The following is a 21,058-nucleotide window of genomic DNA, read 5'->3' on the forward strand; positions in this document are numbered from 1 at the left end:
GAGATCTACGTCTGACCACTACAGCGATCACTGGCCAGTGCTGTTCTTAATGTTCCCATTTTACAGAAGAAACGGAGGACTGGAGATGAGCAGAGGGATGCCCACCCAGGCATCTGTGTAGACAGCCCCTACTCACAATCTTAATCCTGGCCCAAGAGCAGAACAAGTGAGGAAACCATGAGCAAAAAAGAGGAAAACAAACTCTACTTCAGGATGGGTTGCTAAAGACTTGGTATGTTAGTCTGTGTTGCTCTAAAGAAACACCTGAGACTGGGTAATTTACAAAGCAAAAGTGTTTAATTGGCTCATGGTTCCACAGACTACAGGAAGCATGGTACCAGCATCTGCTCGGCTTCTGGTGAGGCCTCAGGAAGCTTTTACTCATGGTGAAAGGCAAAGGCGGATCAGGCAGGTCACATGGTGAAAGAGGGAGCAGGGTCGGTGGGGCTGCCACATACTTTTAAACAACCAGATCTCAGGTAAACTACCAGAGAGAGAACTCACTCATCCCCATGGGGATGGCACCAACCCATTCATGAGGGATCCATCTCCATGACCCAAACACCTTCTACCAGGCCCCACCTTCCAAATGGGATCACATTTCAACATGAGATGTGGAGGGGACAAACATCCAAACCATATCACTCAGTATAGGAAGGTGGTTCTAACCCAAAAGCAAGAGCAGCGAGCAAGAATTCCAGCAGCTGCCTAGGGTCTGGGACAAAGGGAGAGTTCACCTTCTGTACATGGCACGATGGTGAGAGGACAGTGTGGGCCCCAGATGAAGCCGGAAGAAAATCCTGTGCAGAACAGACAATTCCTCTGTCCTCCCGGATGAGGGTTCCCTGGGTCCCAGTGAGAAGGAGTGAGGACTACTGATGTGTTTTAACACACAACTTTAGGCCTGAGCTAACTTCATGGAAAACTGCATATAATTATTATTCTACAGTATAGATGGACTCATTTTCAGGTAACTTTCCTACTGAAGAATCTCTTAGCAGATCTGTTGCCTTTGAGTAGTCAAAATTCAGAGCCAGCTGCTGAGGGAGGTAGTTTGCTATGGAGGGGTGGTTCTCAAAGTGGGGTTTGCCAGAGTGGCAGCACTTAAGATGCAAATGTTCAGGCCCCATCCAGACCTACTGAATTAGCACTCAGGTGGGGCCCAGAAAAATGTGTTTTAACAAGCCCTTTGGGTGAATTGATGCCTGCTCAAGTCTGAGAAATCTTTGAGAGCATAAGGTGCCTTAATGTGTACAATCAATCATTCTGGTCTGAAGTTTCCACATAATAAAAGCTGCATTCACAGTACTGTGGGAAGAGCCATGGGGTCTGAGGAGAGCATTCGGTCACCTCCAGGCTCTAAAACTTCTGGGAAAACCTCTTCAAAATTAGAAATAATAAACACACATGACCAAATTATGAATACATAATCAGGTGACTGACAAATACTAACATAATGATCATAATTTTTAGAAAATTTTCAAATGAACTGGAGGATGGCTAAAATTATCCCACCATTAGAACGAAGAAGCAAATACTGAATTTTTTAAACTAGTTGATACAAAATAATATTTTAAAATATACAAATGTAAGCATTCTCGTTTTCTTACCAACTAGTCATGTCCCTGAAAATGAACCTTTTCTTCTTGTTCAGGACACTGGTGTTAGTAACAGTTGCATATAAATAAGGCTTTCCAAACAAACATCTTATCTTTATATGGAAGGAAGTTCATGAAGAAGGAATTGACGTTCTTCCCTAACAACAACGACAATACATTTTTGGGTTCCTTTCCCAGAAATTAGTAAATAACAAAATACCTTTCAGTTTAAAAAAGCATGTTCAGAGCAAATGCTTAAATCTAATCCATATGCCACTCATATGCTTAAAAAGGAAGATGGTTTCCATGAGCCAATTTCTCCACGCATTCTGTGCCAAATAAAACAGATTTCAGCAAAAAGCTTTTACTGCCTCAGAGGAAACTCTGTTCATTCTACAGGGTATAAAGTACTATTTATTTTTCATTCAGAATTCCCAATTCTCTACTTACTGCACATTTTCCCACTCAAGCAGGCTTTATCCACTGTGGGTAAGCACATTAAATGCAGAAAAATACAACATCTTTTCTGGGTGGAAGAAATTTTTAAAATGCTGGTACAGTTCAGCATCTACATTTTATCACATTAAGAAAATATAGTTCTTATTAAAAGAAAAAAGCTGACATAATATTGATCCTGGAAGTCATACTTTTTATTACTGTTAAAGAAATACCTATCCTAAGCCAAAGCAAAAAGACATTCCCAGGGGCATGTAGCTGGGAAAGGCCAATGCTATCAATACGGTCTGCATGTTATAAAAAAGTTCAGAATCTACATCCAAGCAAATTAATGAGACACACTATAGATAATCAGAAGAAACAGCTTTGTGTTTTCCATTTCCATCATCTTATCATGGATGCGTACAACAAAAAGGTACCATTTGTGCCTAAATTTCTTTTAGGAAAACACAGCTAATATATCATGAAGAATTCAAAATAAGTCAGTCACATTGGAATATATATATATATTCTATATATAATATATTTTATATAGAATATATGTATTTATTTTATATATAAAAATATATATATATATTTTTTGAGACGGAGTTTTGCTCTTGTTGCACAGGCTAGAGTGCAGTGGCGTGATCTCGGCTCGCTGCAACCTCTGCCTCCCGGGTTCAAGCGATTCTCCTGCCTCAGCCTTCTGAGTAGTTGGGACTACAGGTGTGCACCACCATGCCCGGCTAATTTTGTATTTTTAGTAGAGACGGGGTTTCACCATGTTGGCCATGGTTGGTCTTGAACTCCTGACCTCAGGTGATCCTCCTGCCTCAGCCTCCCAAAGTGCTGGGATTACAGGCGTGAGCTACTGCGCCCAGCCTAGAAAATATTTAAGAGACACAAAAATAAAAATATTTTCTTCGAAAATATGTTGCACTACAGGCTTTTCATATAGGTTTTTAGGGATATGAAGGACTAAGGATGGGAGCAAGATGGTCTCTGAGACCCAGGGATAAAAAACACCCATGAAGGAACAGAGATGGATGACCAGAGGACCGACTTGCAAAAATAGATGGACAGACGGACATACCTGGACAGACTGACAAGCAGGCTGATAAGGAAATTACATGACATGTCAGGACCCTGCTATTTCGTTTCTGCTGCTTAACTTTTAATCAAGATCCAGGGGCCAAGCCTCACATTCAGGAGACACAGACTTAGTTTTTAGGATATTTTGAGAGCAAATGAGCAAAAAGGGGCCTTGAACCTAAAGACTAGCAGGGTGTGACACTCTCTATGCAACTGGGCTAGGCCACATGACACAAGCGGCAAGAATTAAAAAATAAAGTCCTGCCACAGAATGAATGGACTTTGAATGTGCTTTCTGTAAATGTTGGCATTTGCGGCATGCTGCCTCCACAGGAAGCTGGGATGCAGTCAGTCAGAAACATCTCAGCCCAGGGAAGAAGACTGCATCCTTATCTTTACACCTGCACGGTGGATCTGACATCTCAGGGTGTGTGGGGAGCAGGACTGGGCTGCTGGGTGCATCCTGACTGCCTTGGGGAACTCAGCTTCTCAGAGTTAAAAACATGAGCCCTTCCTGGCATCTTGCCTTTACTTCTAAATAAAGCTTAAATATTTGCCCTCAACACTCCAGTCACTACAGCCACAAACATGAAGGATTACTGTGTTCCCAGGGAGCTTTGGAAGAATCAACTGTGTCACTGAAAAGATGCTTTGATTGCTAGAACGGCCCACTGCCCTACCTTTTCCGATGCCTTGTCTTGCACAGGTGGACCTGAACCTGGAGGAGGAGGGGCTCGGCGCTTCTTCATCTCCGACTTCACGGACACCCCTGAGATGCTGCCCAGCGAGAGGGATGGACCCAGCGTAAGGGAACGTGAGTGCATGGATGGGGAGTTGGGTGTCGTTAAACAGCCCTGTTGGGGAAGAGACAAACAGAAAACCAAATCAGTGTGAGATGACTTCTCCCTGTATGAATGCTCACATGTGAAGACAAAGTTCCAATCCGTCCACCTGAGCTTGAACGGCAGCTGTTTCTGCGGTCAGCTTGAAAGGCTTTAGCAAGCCCCGCCTGTAGCTTTCCAGGGAAAGCTGGAGAAGATGCTGCAGAACAGACTCATGCTATGAGGCTCACTTTCTTAATCATGAAGGCGATGGCAGACTCTTTAGGCCACTAAGAGAACACTTAGCAGCTAGAATCATTTACACTTCTTGACCAACCTGCAGGTGTGAATTGGCCTCCTTAAAACTTTAACCTGTTGTCAGAATGAGCTCTTAGACACTGAAAAGAGGAAGGAACTGATCAAGAAATACATCTCCGTGGGGAAGACACCAACAATCTTGGTCATCTTGGAAAGTACTCCACTTGTTGCCAGGAGGGGGCTTATGTTTCTTCTAATTTTCAGAAGTTAGGAAAACTGACAATGTGGTATAAGCAATATGCTATGAAGACTGTCTAGAACCATCAGTACAGTACTTAGTGACGGATACCTAATAAGCTGAAAGAAATACAAACCAACACACTAATTAATTGCTCTCAAGGGGCAATTTCCGTACCGGGGGAGCAGGCTGCAGGACACACAAACTTTTTGAATCTTTTTTCTCCCTAAGGTCTGTTAATAGAATCATGTAAGTGCTAGTGCAGAAAGAGCATCTGGGGAACCAGCAGAGCCAGCACTCTAACTTCAAACTGAAAACAAGATGGTACCATGCTGTGTCCTGGTGCTTCTTCTCTCCTAGCCATGACAGCTCTTTCACAGCACCTGTTACCATGGACACAGTCAACACTGAGAGCCAATGCAGTAAAGGGTTAAGCCCACAGACCTTGGAGACACTGCCTGGGTTTGATTCCTTCTTTCGACCTTAGATGAGGTTTTTTGGTGTATGTAAGATACATGAGTAAGATACAAATCTGGGGCAAATTTTTAATTTCTCCTTACCCCAGTTTATCTCCTGTAAAACTGGGGTAAATAATAGTTCCTGCATTAGAAAGCTATCATGTGAATCAAATGAGTAACTGGATGTAAAAGAGCTTGAAAGAGTTCTTGGCACATTGGCTGGGTGTGGTGATGCACACCTATAGTCCCAGCTACTTGGGAGGTTAAGGTGGGAGGATCTCTTGAGCCCGAGTTTGAGGCTGTAGTGAGCCATGCTGGTGTCACTGGAAGACAGAGTGAAATCCCACTTCTTAAAAAAAAAAAAAAAAAAAAAAGAGTTCTTGGTACAAAGTAAGTACCCAATAAGTGTTAGCTATTATGATTATTATACTTGCTTGTTTGTATCTTTCTCTCCCATTAAGATGTGAACTCAATGAACACACTAATTATCACTCATTTTTACTGATAACTGTATGTAATCCCAGCTCCAAACAGTTCCTAGTAGGTGGAGGGCCCTTCAGTCAACCTTCCCGAGAATGAATGAATAGACAGATGACCCTCTGGGTCACTATGATTTCAAGTTTTACATAATAAGCTTGTGGGTAAGATTTCATTTGAACAACTAGTTCTCCATATTTAAAATGAAGATATAAAGGAAATCCATCATATTAAACAATGGCCCAGTATTATTTGTACTCAGATGCAAACGCTGTTGCTCTGCCAGTTATACGATCATTTGTTTTCCTGAAAAAAATTTGAGTCACAGATTTTCTTGTGCTTAAATATTAAAGCCAAAGGACAAAACACTCCATGAAAGCTGCTTTTTATGCCATTAGTGCTTCCCTGCAGACACTGAACATCAATGATGCCCCATGCTTTGGCCACCAGGTACAGAGTTCCCATAGGAAACAGGTGAGGGTGGTATAACAGAAAAGAAACTAACACCCAGAAAACTCATCAATGCCTATTTAGGCTCCCACAGAAAAATGTAAGTTGCTCCCTTGAGTCCTTGAGTTCTGCAGCCATCACAGTCATTACTAAGCAAATAAGCCATGCAAAATAAACTCCGCCTTACATCCCCCTCCATGGCAACAGTGAGGACTCAGGGAGACGCAACTCAGATTTACTTAACCCTGCAGGATCTAGAAGACTACATGAAGCATAGGAAGCAAACCAGAGAAGGGATTTTACTATTCACAGTTCTGGAGCTGGAAAGGTGTTTTGCTGGATGGCTGGTTTGTGCAAATGCCCCCAGATTCACGGGGATTGCAAACCCCATCTTTCCTCATCAGTAGTCACTTAGCATATGGCCAGAGCATGGACACTGGGACCTTCCACATTGTTGTGTTTCCTCATCCACGACGTCTCTGCTGACAGTGACTGCACACGCACACACTCAGGCGCATGTGCACACACTCTCACATGCACACTCAGACGTGCACTCACACGTGAACGCACATTTTCGAGGATGCTTAAAGCTGTGGTAGTCGATGAAGAACTACATACTTCCACCCATGCCACCTGCTATCTCTAAAGCATACATGCCCTATCTGGCATCCCAGAAACACAATGTCCATGGTAGTGCATTCCACAACTACATATCTAATTGCTTGTCTTCACTCCACCCTGTCTAGACATGGAACTCCCAGTTCCTCTTGTCCTCAGTCCTCACCACAACTATGCCTGCCTGACTGATCACTCAACACTGCTGTGAATCCACCTCTGTCCTGTAAATGCCCTGAGCACTTAAAGAAGGTCTGTGCAGAATACTCCCTTAAAAGAACTTTGCAGCCCCCTCCCATTTCATAATGATTTCAGGTTTTAATTTGTAACTGTTTTTGCTCTCATAAGCATCCTGGACATTTTGGATTATCTGCTTTTTAAGGTACGAATGGGAGTAGACCCCATATAGTGGGTACATCCCCATCTTCAAAATGGGGAAAATTCCATTTCCTTCAAAGTTATTACAAGCATTAAATGAGGTAATTTAGATAAAGCACATTAGAAGTGTCCTATCTATGTGGTTTCCTTCTTCGCTGGTATCTATTTTGGGTGACAATGACCTCATGAGGGCCACAGTGAGATGACCTTGAATGGTGGAAAGTCAGAAGGCGAAAGTGCACCCCATCCCAAGTCCTCCTAGAAGTTCTGATATTGATTATCTTCACACAATGGGCTCCTCATGATGCCATCATCTGTGACTCTGGAACTTAACTGAATTTCAATACAACAGATGATTTTTCTCCCCTCATTTGTTCTACACAATTAACAAACGTCTCTTCCCACCTCCCGCAACACTCCTAAGGAGGTCGATTGCAGGGTCCAATGGTCCTGAGCCACCAGACCCACTCCTCAGTTCTGCTACGCAACAGTGTTTCTCAGCCTTTAACCCAAGGGAAGACAAAAACTTTGTGCTGTCCAGAGAATACCCGTGTTTCATTTCTATCTTCCTTCTTTCCCTACTTTTGGAATTTGTACACAGAATTTAGAAAACAATCCACAGAATAACATGGGAGGAAAACATTGTGAAGTATTGAATCCTTTAAAGTCCTGACTCATATCAATAGGAAGTGAAAGGGAAAACCAAGAGCTTAATGCATGCAGTCTGGAGTCCAAACAGCTTGGCCCCCACTATTATCCCAGTTTCCTCGGTTGTCTCCTGCTACCAAGTGGCAAAGTTCATGAGGGACAGGCCACTGCTTGCCTGCAAGAGAGGTTTGGTTTCCTGTCCAAGCTTGTCAATATATACATGTTTTTAATATCAAGTTATTTTTTTGTAGGGAAGTGAGTCATAGCTCTCACCAAAGGTTGGCACCAAAATCCACAGATTTTGGCAGTCATGATCTTATCAAATTTTCTCAGGAGTTGCAAGTGCAACCAGATAAATCATTAAGAAAAAGCAATGAATAACAGAGAAAAGAAAACTAAGCAAATAGAACCTTCTGTCTCAGGCTTCATGGGACTTTGGTTGGTGGGATTTAAACTTCCTCCAGGCCAGCTGCTGTCATTTGATGGATAGTCAAATTCAACTGCACCCACCAAAGACAATGCAAAACTCTCTGTGTCCATGTCATCACACCACTGATAGCCAATTAACTCATTATATTCAGTATAAAATATCAGTGATTTGACCCTCATACACACATCTGGGGAGAGAGGACAGGAAGAAGAGGAAACTAACCATTTCCAGATCTGAGTGTCGGCTCAAAATAAAACCAGTATCATCCGCAAGTATTTTTGACATGGGTCCTAATTTTAAATTTACACACACACACACACATGCACACACATTTATGTATGCATGGGTGTGTGTGCACGTATATATATGCACATATTTGATTGCTTCTGTTTAAAATGTACTAGTCTCAGCAAAGCTTATTTTCCTTTTATTTGACTTTTATTGTGACCACAAAATACTATTCCACTGACAGGGACAAGGAGCTATGCAGAGCTAGCACTGGGCAGCAGGGGCATGGCTCCAACAGCACAAGGGCCCCATAGAACCTGATAGGGCCCTGAGAATGCAGGGTGTCCCTGGAATACTTTTAGGGCTCACAAGTACCGCAGAAAACACGTTGTCTCCCTCGCTTATTGACTTATAATTGATCAGCGATCAGTACCAGACAGGAAGCTGAGCATGTTCAAGGTAAACATTCCTATTTCGAGTCAGTACAAACTACCATGGTTCATTTCCCTTTGCCATTCTCGAAGAGATCCTCACAGAGCTGCCTCACAAGCACACCCACATCACACAGCCTAAGACAGATCAATCTGTTCATACAACAAAAGGGGCTTGATGGACTTCAGCCCCTTACTTTACTGCACAATACACTTCCAGGGACAAACAGGAGATGCTGTACCTGAAATCTTTGTTTAAATTGATTTTTTTTTAAAGAGATCAATAGTCATTTTGTTTCCATTTCTCAAAGGTGTCCATCCTACAAATACAATTATATCTTGACTCATTTAATCAAGTCTACCAAAAGTCTGATTAGATCTTTTGACATGGCTATTGAGGAAATCAGATGTTGATTTCTGCGTCAAGGTTAAGGGATATCTTTTGGCTACAATTTAAGTATACTCTGAGCTGGCAATCAACAATCCTCTCAGCAGAGGCTCTTCTAAATGGGATCAGATCCTCTTAGAATAGCATGATGTTTGTTGTTTTGATGGTGAGAAAAACTGAGGACCAGGAGACTGATGGAGCTACTCAGGATGGCTCAGTTCCTTAGTAATAGAATAAACTAGAAAGATGAAACTAGAAATACGTTCCTGTTGCTGCCTGCAGCCTCCTCTCCTTAGACGATGCTGCCCCCTTTTGAAAGGCTTTATAACTTTTTTTTTTTTTTTTTTTTTTTAATGCTTTGTTACAGAATCAAGTGGGAGGGAAGATTCAGCTCAGAACCTGTTATCCACATTGGCTTTTCTTCGGATACAGGTATTGACAGGACTCAAGGCAGAACAACGCAACATAAACCAGATGAGGCGAATGGACACTCGCTGGGGTCTGTTGGGCAGAGCAGCTCAGGTCTGTCAAAGTTCCTGGCAAGGTGAGAATGGGGAGAACGCTGCTTCTCATCTGTGGTGGCTGGCACAGTTCTGGGTAAGGACAAGGCCAACTTTCCTTCCAAAGAGGGTGTTCTCTGTCTCTGCATTTCCTTATCCTCAGGGCACAGCCTTCCTGACAGGCACTCCTTAAGCTGAATCCCTGAGCCAAATCCCGAGACGTCTTCTGGCATCCTGGAAATCCTGCACTGATTCCGAGGAAGTGGCAAACCAAGAACCATGAAGCATGCCAGCTTCATGTGAACTGATCACCAGGAATGGGCAGGAAAATGGAACTTGGGAATCTCTTTTCTACAGGGTGAGGCGAGTAGGAAACGATTGCTCTTTTTTGGCCAAGTTCCCCCATGGAATGCCTGCGGGGTGGCATTTTAAGTATTCAGACCAAGAAAAGTGGCAGAAGCTACTTGGTCTGGATGCACATTTCAGCCAACAAAATACCGTGTCACGTAAGCTCTCTGATAATTTCTTGGCTGGCAAGACATTTTCTTAAAATGAGCAAACAAAGAGTATCCAACTGGTATTTGATTTTTTTTTTTGAGACAGTCTTACTCTGTCACCCAGGCTGGAGTGCAATGGTGTGGTCTGGGCTCACTGCAACCTCTGCCTTCCCAGTTCAAGGGATTCTCCTGCCTTAGCCTCCTGAGTAACTGGGATTACAGGAGCATGCCACCACACCCAGCTAATTTTTGTATTTTTACTAGAGACAGGGTTTTGCCATCTTGGCCAGGCTGGTCTCGAACTCCTGACCTCAAGTGATCGACCCGCTTCGGCCTCCCAAAGTGCTGGGATTACAGGCATGAGCTACCACGCCGGACCCGGTATTTTATTTTCTCTTAACAAAACTGGAAGATACGATTGAAGGTGAGCTATCAGATAGTATTTCAGTCTTATGAAGCAGGACCATCTGTGAGGCATTTGAATGTTTAGAATGCTTAATAATGACAATTTCAGAAAGGCAGAGGTTTCTGAAAAGCTTGTAAATTAAAAGGAAATGAGCCCTGGGGTGCTTCAAAGATGGATGACATGTGATGTGTGTCCTCAGGCAGGCAGGATCTTGTGACAGTGGCCACAGCAGACCACAGAAGTTCATCTCCAGCTGAGCCAGGGGAAGGGAGCAGATGCAGTGCATGGTGCAAAATTCATCAGGGCAGGTGGAGGAGGAAAAGTAAGGGGAAGGGCATCCAAGGGGAAGGATGAGGAAGAGAAGGTTATGAAAGGTTAAGTCATGATGTGCAGCGTAGTGACTGACCAGAATTACAAGGCAAGGAGTGGGGGCTTGGCAGCAGCAGAGAAGAGCGTCAGGAAAAGGATGTTCACAGGGCATGCCTCAATCTGCATGCATGTGTGTGTGTGAGTATGTGTGTATGACTGCTTGTGGTCAGATTTCAGCTGAGGCAAACTCAATTAGGTACAGTTTCAGGGAAAAATGAGGTTCCAATTTATATAAATAATACAATCCTAATGAAAAAGGGAAGGTTTTTCCCTCTCAAATGTGCATGTAAAATTTCCCATAATTTATGTGGTGACACATTTTGAATAACTGACTTATAAGTTCAGTTTTCTATACTTCATCAAGAGTGATACTTTATGCGTAGCCCTCCTCCAGATCAATGGATTTCTCCAAATGAAACCAAGTATTTCATTTTAAGTGGGCGTTTTGTTAAAGAGCATTTTAATAATACTATGGACTAGACCAGGAAAGGAATGAGAAACTCAGCTATAGATGTGCATGGGGCAGGTCTGGGTGCCAACTGAAAGGGTACCACTAAAGGACACGGAAACAAAACAAAAAAGGGAACAATTCCCGTGCAGTAAATAGGATTGTTTCTAAAACGTGCACCAAATCAGGAAGGCTTCCCTGTAACTCCAGGTCACTGAGTCATGAGGTGAAGGAAATAAGCTGATCAGATTTCCCCCTTGGCAAAAATTTCTTTTCAAGAAAAGTAGGATTTATTTTTTAAGCAGCAGGAAAAGTAGCTGCGTTGTTCGAGAGCCTCTCTTCCCGGGAGTAGACTAATTCTGTGATGTACTGTTTATAATGTTGCCCTCTCTAATCTGCTAAGGGACTTACCACTCATCACTACCTGTATGGAGCATGCTGTAGAAGAGGGTTCAGAGGGTGGCCACATAATTTATTATTCAAATTAGAACTATTTTTCAAGTGATCTAAAGGAAGCCTAATGGGAAAGAACACAGTGACATCAGCATTGTTGGGACTGTCCCAGGCTAGCAGAAGTGTGGTCTCTCCACCTGGGTAGCATATGAGCTGACACCTGACAGGTGCAAAGAGAACAACTCAGCCGATTAGGGAGGAAATCTAAACTCCAGGCTCAGAAAATGGTGATAGATTCATGTGCAGGCATGTATTTTACACATATAACCCACTTGACCCTCATATCAGCTCTATGAGGAAGGTAATTATATAGTCCTCTTTTCACAGCTAAGGAAACTCAGGTACAGAGAGTGAGTGGTTGCCCAAGGTCACACACTGGGAAGTGGTGGAGCCAGACAGGCTGGCTCTGGGGTAGAGGTTCGCAAACTCAGCTGCATGGAATTCCCTGGAGCATTAACGATGTGCACACCCAGGCTGCACCCCAATCCAAGCATATCCGTCCGAAACCCTGGAGCCGGACCAGGCACTGGCTGTCTTCCTTTTTTAAATTATGATAACAAAGTGTGTGTAATAACATAAAATTAACTATGTCAGCCATTTGAAAGCATACAATCTCTGGTGTTAAGTACATTGACACTATCATCCAGACATCACCACTATCTATTTCAGAATGTTTTCATCATCCCAAAAGGAGACCTTGTACCCATTAAGCAGACACTCCCCAATCTCCTTTCCCAACCCAGTCCCGGACAAACCCCAGTTTGCTTTTGGACTCTATGGATTTACCTGTTCCAAATGTTTCATATAAATGAAATCAAACAACATATGATCTTTGTGTTTGGCTTCTTTCACTTAGCATAATGTTTCCAAGGTTTGCTCACAATGCAGCATGTATCAGTATTTCATTCCTTGTTAAGGCTGAATGTTTGGATGTATATACCACATTCTTATCCACTCATCTATTCATGAGCATTAGCGTTGTTTCTACTTTTCAGCTACTGTGGACAGAGCTGCTATAAGCATTTGTGTACTGTTTTACTTGTTTTTAATTTGTTTTGGGTTTTTTTCCCTTTTTTTTTTTTTTTTCTGAGACAGAATCTCGCTCTTGTTGCCCAGGCTGGAGTGCAGTGGTGTAATCTCAGCTCACTGCAACCTCGGCCTCCCAGGTTCAAGCGATTCTCCTGCCTCAGCCTCCTGAGTAGCTGGGATTACAGGCGCCCACCACTATGCCCGACTAATTTTTTGTATATTTAGTAAAGACAGGGTTTTACCATGTTGGCCAGGCTGGTCTTGAACCCTTGACCTCAAGTGATCAGCCTACCTCAGCCTCCCAAAGTGCTGGGATTACAGGTGTGAGCCACCGTGCCCAGCCTGTTTTTAATTCTTTTGGGTGTATTCCTAGGAGTAGAATTGTGGCTCATAAGTTATTCCTTTTTTTTTTTTTTTTTTTTTTTTTTTTTTGAGATGGAGTGTCGTTCTTGTTGCCCAGGCTGGAGTGCAGTGGCGCAAACTCAGCTCACTGTAACCTCTACCTCCTGGGTTCAAGCTTCTCCTGCCTCAGCCTCCTGAGTAGCCGGGATCACAGGCACCTGCCACCACGCCCAGCTAATTTTTGTACTTTTAGTAGAGATGGGGTTTCGCCATGTTGGCTGGTCTCGAACTCCTGACCTCAGGTGATCCATCCACCTCGGCCTCCCAAAGTGCTGGGATAACAGGATTGAGCCACTGCACCCGGCCTGTTATTCCCATGTTTAACTTACTGAGGAACAGCCAAAATGTTTTCCACAGTGGCTGTACCATTTTACTTTCTCATCAGCAATGAACAAGGGTTTCAGTTTATCCATGTCCTGACCAACATTTGTTTTCCTTTTGTTTGAACAGCCGTCTTTCGTGTGTGTGAAGCAGTGTATCACTATGGTTTTGAACTGCACTTCCCCCACTACTAATGAGGTGGAAGCATATTTCCGTGTGTTTGCTCCCATTAGGCATCTGTGTCTGGGAATCAAGATTGGGCCCCACTGCTCTTACCTTTGCTCCTGACTATCACAGCACACTGCCCAGGCTGGAGGTGGCTCACTTTTATTCTCTCTTTAGGAATAGTGCCTTAGAGCATCAGCCATCATATTACTGGTCCCAAGCCCCGTGATTTCATATGCACGGGTTTCACATGCAAGGTGCCAGCCTCTGTGAGCAGCATCTGTGCAAGAGCTGCAACACCATCCTTCTGTCGTCTTCAAAAAGTGTATCAGGGAATAATCACGTTTTTCCAGGTGAAATTGAATGGCTTTTGTCTGTTTAAATCACTCACAAATTTCGGTACTCTATTGTTAATTAACAAATAATTAATCAGCCCCTCCTTGGGCCTCCCCTGCCACCTCCTTTTAGAACTGATGCAAAGCATAACAGCTGGTCAAGTGCACATCCCCATGACTGCAGGGAAGGGCTGCCAGGCACACGCATCTCAAGGTTACCCATGAAGTTCACCTTCAAAGCAATCTGCAGTTTCCTTGAGGTTCTCCTGGTAATCTTGTCATTCAGCCCCAGTCCTTTCCTATTTTCTGGCATGACCTGTGGGACTCAGATTCTGTAGCTCTTCTGCCATGCCCCCCTCCGTTCTCCCATTAAGATATTATCTCTTGTTGGAAATAAAAAGACAGGACAGAGGAAGGCGACTGTCGTGAAGCCGCTAGTGCAGGAATGCGGGGTGGGGAGGAGGGCAATAGCCCAGATTTCTGGGAAGCGTGGAGAGTTAGAAAGAAGGTCTGGTGAAGAGCTGTGCATTTTCTCATGTAAAGGCAGGTGGTGCAGAGCAGGAGTCGTGAGGGATACAGGGTATTCCCTCGCTTCTTTCCAACTCAAGGTGAGGAGGTCAGAGCAGTCAGGAGGAAAACCCAAGAGCTACAAAAGTTACCTAATAGGAGGGCTGTGGTCCACTGGGAAGTTGGAGAGCAGATACGGCTGCTGATCCCCTGGCAGCCCCAGGAGGGGTGTGACACTGTTAGCTCCCCACCTTGGGCATGGTGACGGGGAGCCAGCAGGAGGCTCCTCATTAACCGGCAGGAAGTGTTCTACAGACCAGGGTCCCTGCACAGGGACAGGAGAAGGCACTGCAAAGGGGAGAATGGCTTGCCTCTCAGAGTCCAGTCAGAACTCTGCAGCCCTGGGGCAGCTGTGACCTCCAGGCTGTGTCAGTCCTGCACTTGCAGGTGGCTGGGTATGGCCTCCCCTCTCTAGAAAAGAGTTGGGAGCCAGCACGCTAAGAACCTGCCCATGGCCATCCACTAAGCCCTTCCTTGTCCTGGCTCACAAAAAGGTCCCTCAGCCTTACATGGGTCACATTTGTTAGAAACGCTTGTTCCTCACTGCCATAAAGATATAGCACTTGAACATAAATTTAACTTCCTCAGCAAGGTCATTTTTACTTTCTGCAGAAAGGGTATACTCGCCAGCAGTTTTGCCACGAGAGGACACCAAACAAAGGAGACAGGGTCATTTATAACCTGATGCATCCACCTTACTGCTGTGTCCGGTTTCCATTGGCTGGAACAGGACCTCACAATGCTGTATTTGTCCTGTTTGGCTAGCAACTTAGAACTTTTTAAAAGAGGCAAAGGCAGAGAACAAAGGAAGGAGTAAGTAACTTGTGGAATGCTGAGAAAGGTAAAAACACCTTCAAATAAGGAAGAGGAACAGGCTATGACCTAATGCCCACTTGGGTTAGTATAAGCATGCCAGGGCAAATACTTAGGCTAAATTGTGGGAGCTAAGAGCTAATAACATAAAGGACATTGATTTCTTTCTTTTTTTTTTTTTTTGAGACAGAGTCTCGCTCTGTCACCCAGGCTGGAGTGCAGTGGCGTGCTCTCGGCTCACTGCAAACTCTGCCTCCTGGGTTCACACCATTCTCCTGCCTCAGCCTCCCGAGTAGCTGGGACTACAGGTGCCGGCCACCACGCCCGGCTAAGTTTTTTGCATTTTTATTTTATTTTTAGTAGAGATGGGGTTTTACCGTGTTAGCCAGGATGGTCTCGATCTCCTGACTTCGTGATCTACCTGCCTGAGTCTCTCAAAGTGCTAGGATTACAGGCGTGAGCCACCGTGCTAGGCCACATTGATTTCTTTATTACGGCTAGCAGATATTTAAGAATGTTAGCACAGGTCTTTGAAATAAATTTTGCTTCTAAGAGAAGTTATGATTTATTCCTAATTAGACAGAGAGGAGAGTCTCTTTGAAGAGGAACCTCTATTTTGCTGTTTACAGGGCAGGTGGGAGGCAGCCAGAGTGACTGGGGGATGGGCTACAAAGGGAAGCGGACCCATTTCCCCTCATCTTCCCTTGCTTTGTCTTCTTCTCATAGCTCACGCTCCACCTCAGCTCCTGTCAGATTCTCTTTTGGTTGGTTTCTAAAGTACAATTCTACTGGCTTTTAAGCAAAACTATATGTGCTATTCAATGTCTCCCTCTCCCCAGGTTGTAGGTACCCCTCCATGGCCCACTGGGTCCTGTTGCCCTCCATCTCTTCTCTGACACAGCAGCTTCCAAGGCCTTGGCCCATGGATGCCGTCCATGCCGCTAAGGTCTTATCCTGGCCCCTCTCCTGTCTGGCTGCCCATAAATGCCCTTGACTTACTCCCAAATTTTCCTGACTTGCTGTGGCTCACTCCTGAATTTCCTTAGCTCCCTTTCCTGGGAATCCTGCCAACTGGAAATGCATATCCCTCCACGACCATGGTTCTCGGCGTTCTGGCCTCACCTGTCTGAGACCCACTCCCCTGAATACCCCTTCAGAGCCAGGTCAAGGTGTGGGAAGGGAGGTGGGGTGCTGCCAGCGGGGGGCGTAGCAGAGGCAAGCCAGGGTTGGCCGTTCAGACACCCCCCGTGGAGAACCACTGCTCTAGGCATCCCCAACCCCCTTATCATTTACTCTGTGTGTGTGTAAACATGCATACACATATATAACTTCACCCCACTACAAAAAAATCTCTTATCTTTGTAAACACTCAAGCCCACAATTCCAATTTTAATACAGGAACCACACCTCCCTATTTCTGGGTAGTGTGGTTTTCCAAGTTCCTGAGACATCCTCTATGCTCTATGTCAAGGTTTGCTATAAACACCAAGCCTGCAGGGGCATTTATCTTCCCCATATGGCCCCACAGCTACACTGTTCTGCTGCTTGGCTTGATTTTGTCTCCGTTTCTGTGAGGCAATGTGAAGTGCAAGTGTCCGTCACTTCTCATGAACAGAGTCATCTCCTGATAATCGCCACAGGGCTGCAGACAGCCATTTTCTGAATACCACAGGGGCACATCACTTCTCCTGAAAGGGCAGGAACTGGCATCCGTGGTGCCTTCCCCACCTGCGGTCAAAGACAGGTCTATCCAGGCTCCAGGCTTCCTCCCCAATCACACTTTCTTCAAGGGTCATGTGTTCCTGAACCTATCTTCACACTACAAGCAAGACACCATCCCCACTTTGTCTACAATTTTATCTCCCACTTTCTGAGCAACTTTTAAACTGGCTGGTACACTTGCAAAAATAAGCAAAGAAACTGATTTTCTCATTGCTTTTAGAGTGTTTGGTGAACTTACTCTTAATGGATTTAACCCAATTCCAAATTTATTATTTCACTATTTGTCCCAGAATGTGTTTTTGTTTTGTATTGTTTTTTGTTTTTGAGATGGAGTCTCACTGTGTCGCCCAGGCTGGAGTGCAGTGGTGCAACCTCAGCTCACTGCTACCTCCTCCTCCGAAGTTCAAGAGATTCTCCTGCCTCAGCCTCCGAGTAGCTGGGATTACAGGTGCCCACCTAATTATTGTATTTTTCATAGAGCCGCGGTTTCAGCATCTTTGTAAACCACACCTTTGCTGGCCAGGCTGGTCTCGAACTCCTGACCTCAGGTGATCCGCCTGCCTTAGCCTCCCAAAGTGGTGGGATTACAGGCGTGAGCCACTGCAGCCAGCCCAGAATGTCTAAAATAAGAATACAAAAGTGATCACTTCCTCTGGAACTTCTTATGTTTTCTTTGCTTCCATTAAAACACTGGAAGTTGGCATTCTCCAGGGAGATACTTCCAGGCATGCACGCACATGCTCTCACACAGAAAACAAGGCATGTGTCGCTTCCACAGAAAACACTGCAGGGCGAAGGGAGAGGAGCCGAGCCCCTCTGAGCTGCAGAACGATGGGTACACCTTGGGCTCACTCATCAGCTAAGTGACCTGTGTATTCCAGAAGTGCCTTAGCAGAGTAGCCCAACCTTCCGGTCAACCATAGTCTCTGACAGGCCAGTGTCTACTGCTCTTACTCACAAGGCCTGCAGCGTAGACAGCTTCCTACATTTCTGATAGCGTTCATGATTGAACACAGGTGTTAGGAAAGGAAGAGAAGTCACTCGGCATACCTTTCATACTCATCCCACACCAAGAGAGACATCACTAGTCAACCTCAGCAACCTTCTCCATTCAGCGTTTCAGGAAGCTTCCCTAATACACAGAGCTGCTGTGGATCATCATCATCATTATTAAATGGCTATACTCATCTTCTTACATTTTAATTGTCCTCAACATAAATGTTAACATTTCTCTTGGTTTCCTGGAGAAACTGTGGGAGTCAGGCAATCCTCCAATCCTCCAGGAGAAAACAGAAACTATAACTGACCTTCTTTCAACCGAAACAATGAGACCAGGTTAACACAACTACTTGGCCACTTCCAGTAGATAATTCTGGTTGAGTTCATTGTCTAGATGAAGACCACCTATGGCTGCTCAAGGTTGGGCAGGGACCACAGGTTGCATAACTCAAAGGGAAGTCTGCTTCTGGCCAAGAGGTACTAGATCTTGGGGAGACTGCTCTATTTTTCTTAGCACAAAATTATAGCTGGGATGTCATGTTCCTACCCAGATGTGGGCCCATGCTTCAACTCTTTTCAGATGCTCAATTGGTTCTTTCTGGTCACAGAGAGCCCCTTCTTCAGGAGCAAGAGTCACCTGCTCCCCTCCCCACCCCAAATCGGCACTGACTCCTCCTCCCAATATTGACCTGACCTCTGACCATGGTCGGGCAAGAAAATGAGTCAGTAAGCCCCCTGTGCTTGCATGAAGCAGACAAAAACACAGCTCTTTTCAGATGTCTTTCAAAGAGCCAATGAAAATCCTCGGCTCTTTCCCACACTATTATAAAATCCTATCTCAGTTCAGCTGCTGTACATAGGCAAACATTTCCAGCCTTAATGTACTGTTTTATGTCCAAGTCCTCTGGCCTTGCATCACAGGCAACTAAGATCTGTATAAATGCTGTGTGTCACCTCGGCTGCTATCCCACCCGGTTCTGCTTCATCTACAACCTGCGGCCTATAAGTATGTTGAGTTCCCGTGCCCTGGGATGCAGGTGACATCGCTCCTCTAGGCTCTCACAGATCAAGAGAAAATGCCCACTGGAGGAAATCTGTCCCCCACTCTGGCGTTGCACCTGCCCTTCCAGGGTCTCTCAATGAGATATTAACAAGCGACTGGTATGGCTAAGAATGTAAAAGAAGGTGAAAAACTAAAGGTTCTGGTTTTTTAAAAAAGAGATTTGAGCCTTGTTAACCATTCAGAGTATACCCTTCATGACCTGGTAGCTTCATAAAAGCATACAAAGAGAGGCAGAAAAATAAACATTTAGGATAATTACAGCTGGCCTGCAGCAAAGTCCAGTAAGCCCTGTAATTTCCTGGTCAAGAGGAAGCTCAGGCTTTAGGACAAACTGAAAAACAATCATACCAGCAGATGCTAAAAGGAGTATTTCCCAGCTTCCTTGGTTAGGACAGAGCTTTGAATCATTTCTTCAAGAGCAGAAAGGGACCTGTATGCCTGGCGCAGGCTGGACACAGAGCCTCCTCCTGGGAGACCCGACGGACAAGCCAGGGTCGCCCACCAGCTGTTTACCAATGGTCAGCACACTCAGTGGCCTGTGGCCATTCCTTAACTCAGGCGTATTAGCGAAACATCTCTTTAATGATCTGATTTTGGCTTACTAGCCATTTCCTGCTCACAAATCCTATGATCTCAGGACAAACTCTGCTCTTACTCAAAAAGTCATACTTTGTGATGCACACATTCCATAACGATGCCTTGAAGGTTTAAGGACTATGGCATTACAGGAAAATGCCAAGATAGACTACTACTCCAAGACCAGAAAGGGAATGCTCTGGCTAGGCACAAGGGACAGGCCCAAGACAAATAAGCAGAGGTGACAAGTGCTCCAGAGACAGCTGTTCAATTCTGATTTAAGGTAAGACAAAACAGGAAGAGGGGACCATTTAACTGTTTAAGTCAAATAAAAATCAATTACTTTGCAATACTAGGAAAGCTCTCACATCTGTAGCTTGTTTCTTAGCTACCCTGACTCCTACCCCAGTCAAATTTAGTTGGTACCATGATTCACTTTTGTCCCATCCTCCTAATCCTCCTGAACCCCCCAGGGAGTCGGCAGCCTGGGGGGTTCAGGAGGCCGACTTGCATTTTTATAGAAACCATCTCTGTCCAGCCCCTTCTGTTAGCACGTTTGCCAGACCTAAAGCAAGAGAAAAAAATGGCAATAAGCTATTAATTAATATTTTCAAGGTTTCCCGGGTATTCCTCTCCTTCAGTTAAATCCACTGCCGTGAGTTTTCTCTGTTGCTTCCTACGACCCTACTTACGTTTTCTGTTGCTAAGAGTTGGCAAAGGCAGAAAATTATTCCAAAACTAAAAGTGGTTTCAAATACAAGTTAATTGACAATATAAACAGGCTGGAAAGCAGCATCTTTTCTCATCCTTGTTGTATGATTTGTCTGGTGCATTCAGGGCCATGTCGGGGCAGAGGCTGGCGATGATCTTGGGGACATTTCTGCTCCTCATGCCTGAATGGGAATGCTCCAGTGGTTCAGCCCAGGCATTCTCTAACTCAGATCTGCCATCCACGGTGGTGGGGGGGGGGGGGGGGCCCAGATCAAGAAACTTCTGAAAGGGCAAGCAATGAACTGAACCAAACCACAATCCTTTGTTACGAAGATTTTCATTTTTACATATGGCTGAGAGCTACTTATCACTAGCCTACTATTGTATATTGTAAGGTTAAATTCATATATAGTTAGAATTTACTCTGGATTCTAATTTTGTCCTCTTCTGTGGGTCCCAGATGCCACGGGGGATTGTAAAGATCTTATCAAATGCGTGCCCACCCTGTTGAGAAGCTCAGAGCATAAAGAAAGATGCTTTTTTATTAGCACATCACTGGCACCATACAAAAGTTGGTCTTAGGTTTAAAATGCTATGACTCACTCTTATTTCTCAATAATATAGTACTGTTAATTTTGCTTTATTGCTACCAATTATTACTGATAATTAAAGATATCTAGCTAATAATTAAGATGGTTAGCAAACAATTTTAAAATAACTAGAATAAAGTAAAA

At 44.5% G+C, this 21,058-nt stretch overlaps 1 protein-coding gene across 6 annotated transcripts in view; it reads right to left on the reverse strand.

Annotated features, from left to right (window-relative positions):
• COBL (cordon-bleu WH2 repeat protein) overlaps positions 1 to 21,058 on the reverse strand; it is a 306,183-nt gene that overhangs the window by 118,348 nt on the left and 166,777 nt on the right. For all 6 annotated transcript variants that reach the window (XM_050785610.1, XM_050785608.1, XM_050785607.1 and 3 more), the window contains one exon: positions 3,809 to 3,982. In XM_050785610.1, coding sequence (XP_050641567.1) covers positions 3,809 to 3,982 — 174 coding nt within the window. The remainder of the gene's footprint in view (positions 1 to 3,808; positions 3,983 to 21,058) is intronic.

Source organism: Macaca thibetana, chromosome 3, assembly GCF_024542745.1.
Source record: "Macaca thibetana thibetana isolate TM-01 chromosome 3, ASM2454274v1, whole genome shotgun sequence".
Taxonomy (NCBI): Eukaryota; Metazoa; Chordata; class Mammalia; order Primates; family Cercopithecidae; genus Macaca; species Macaca thibetana.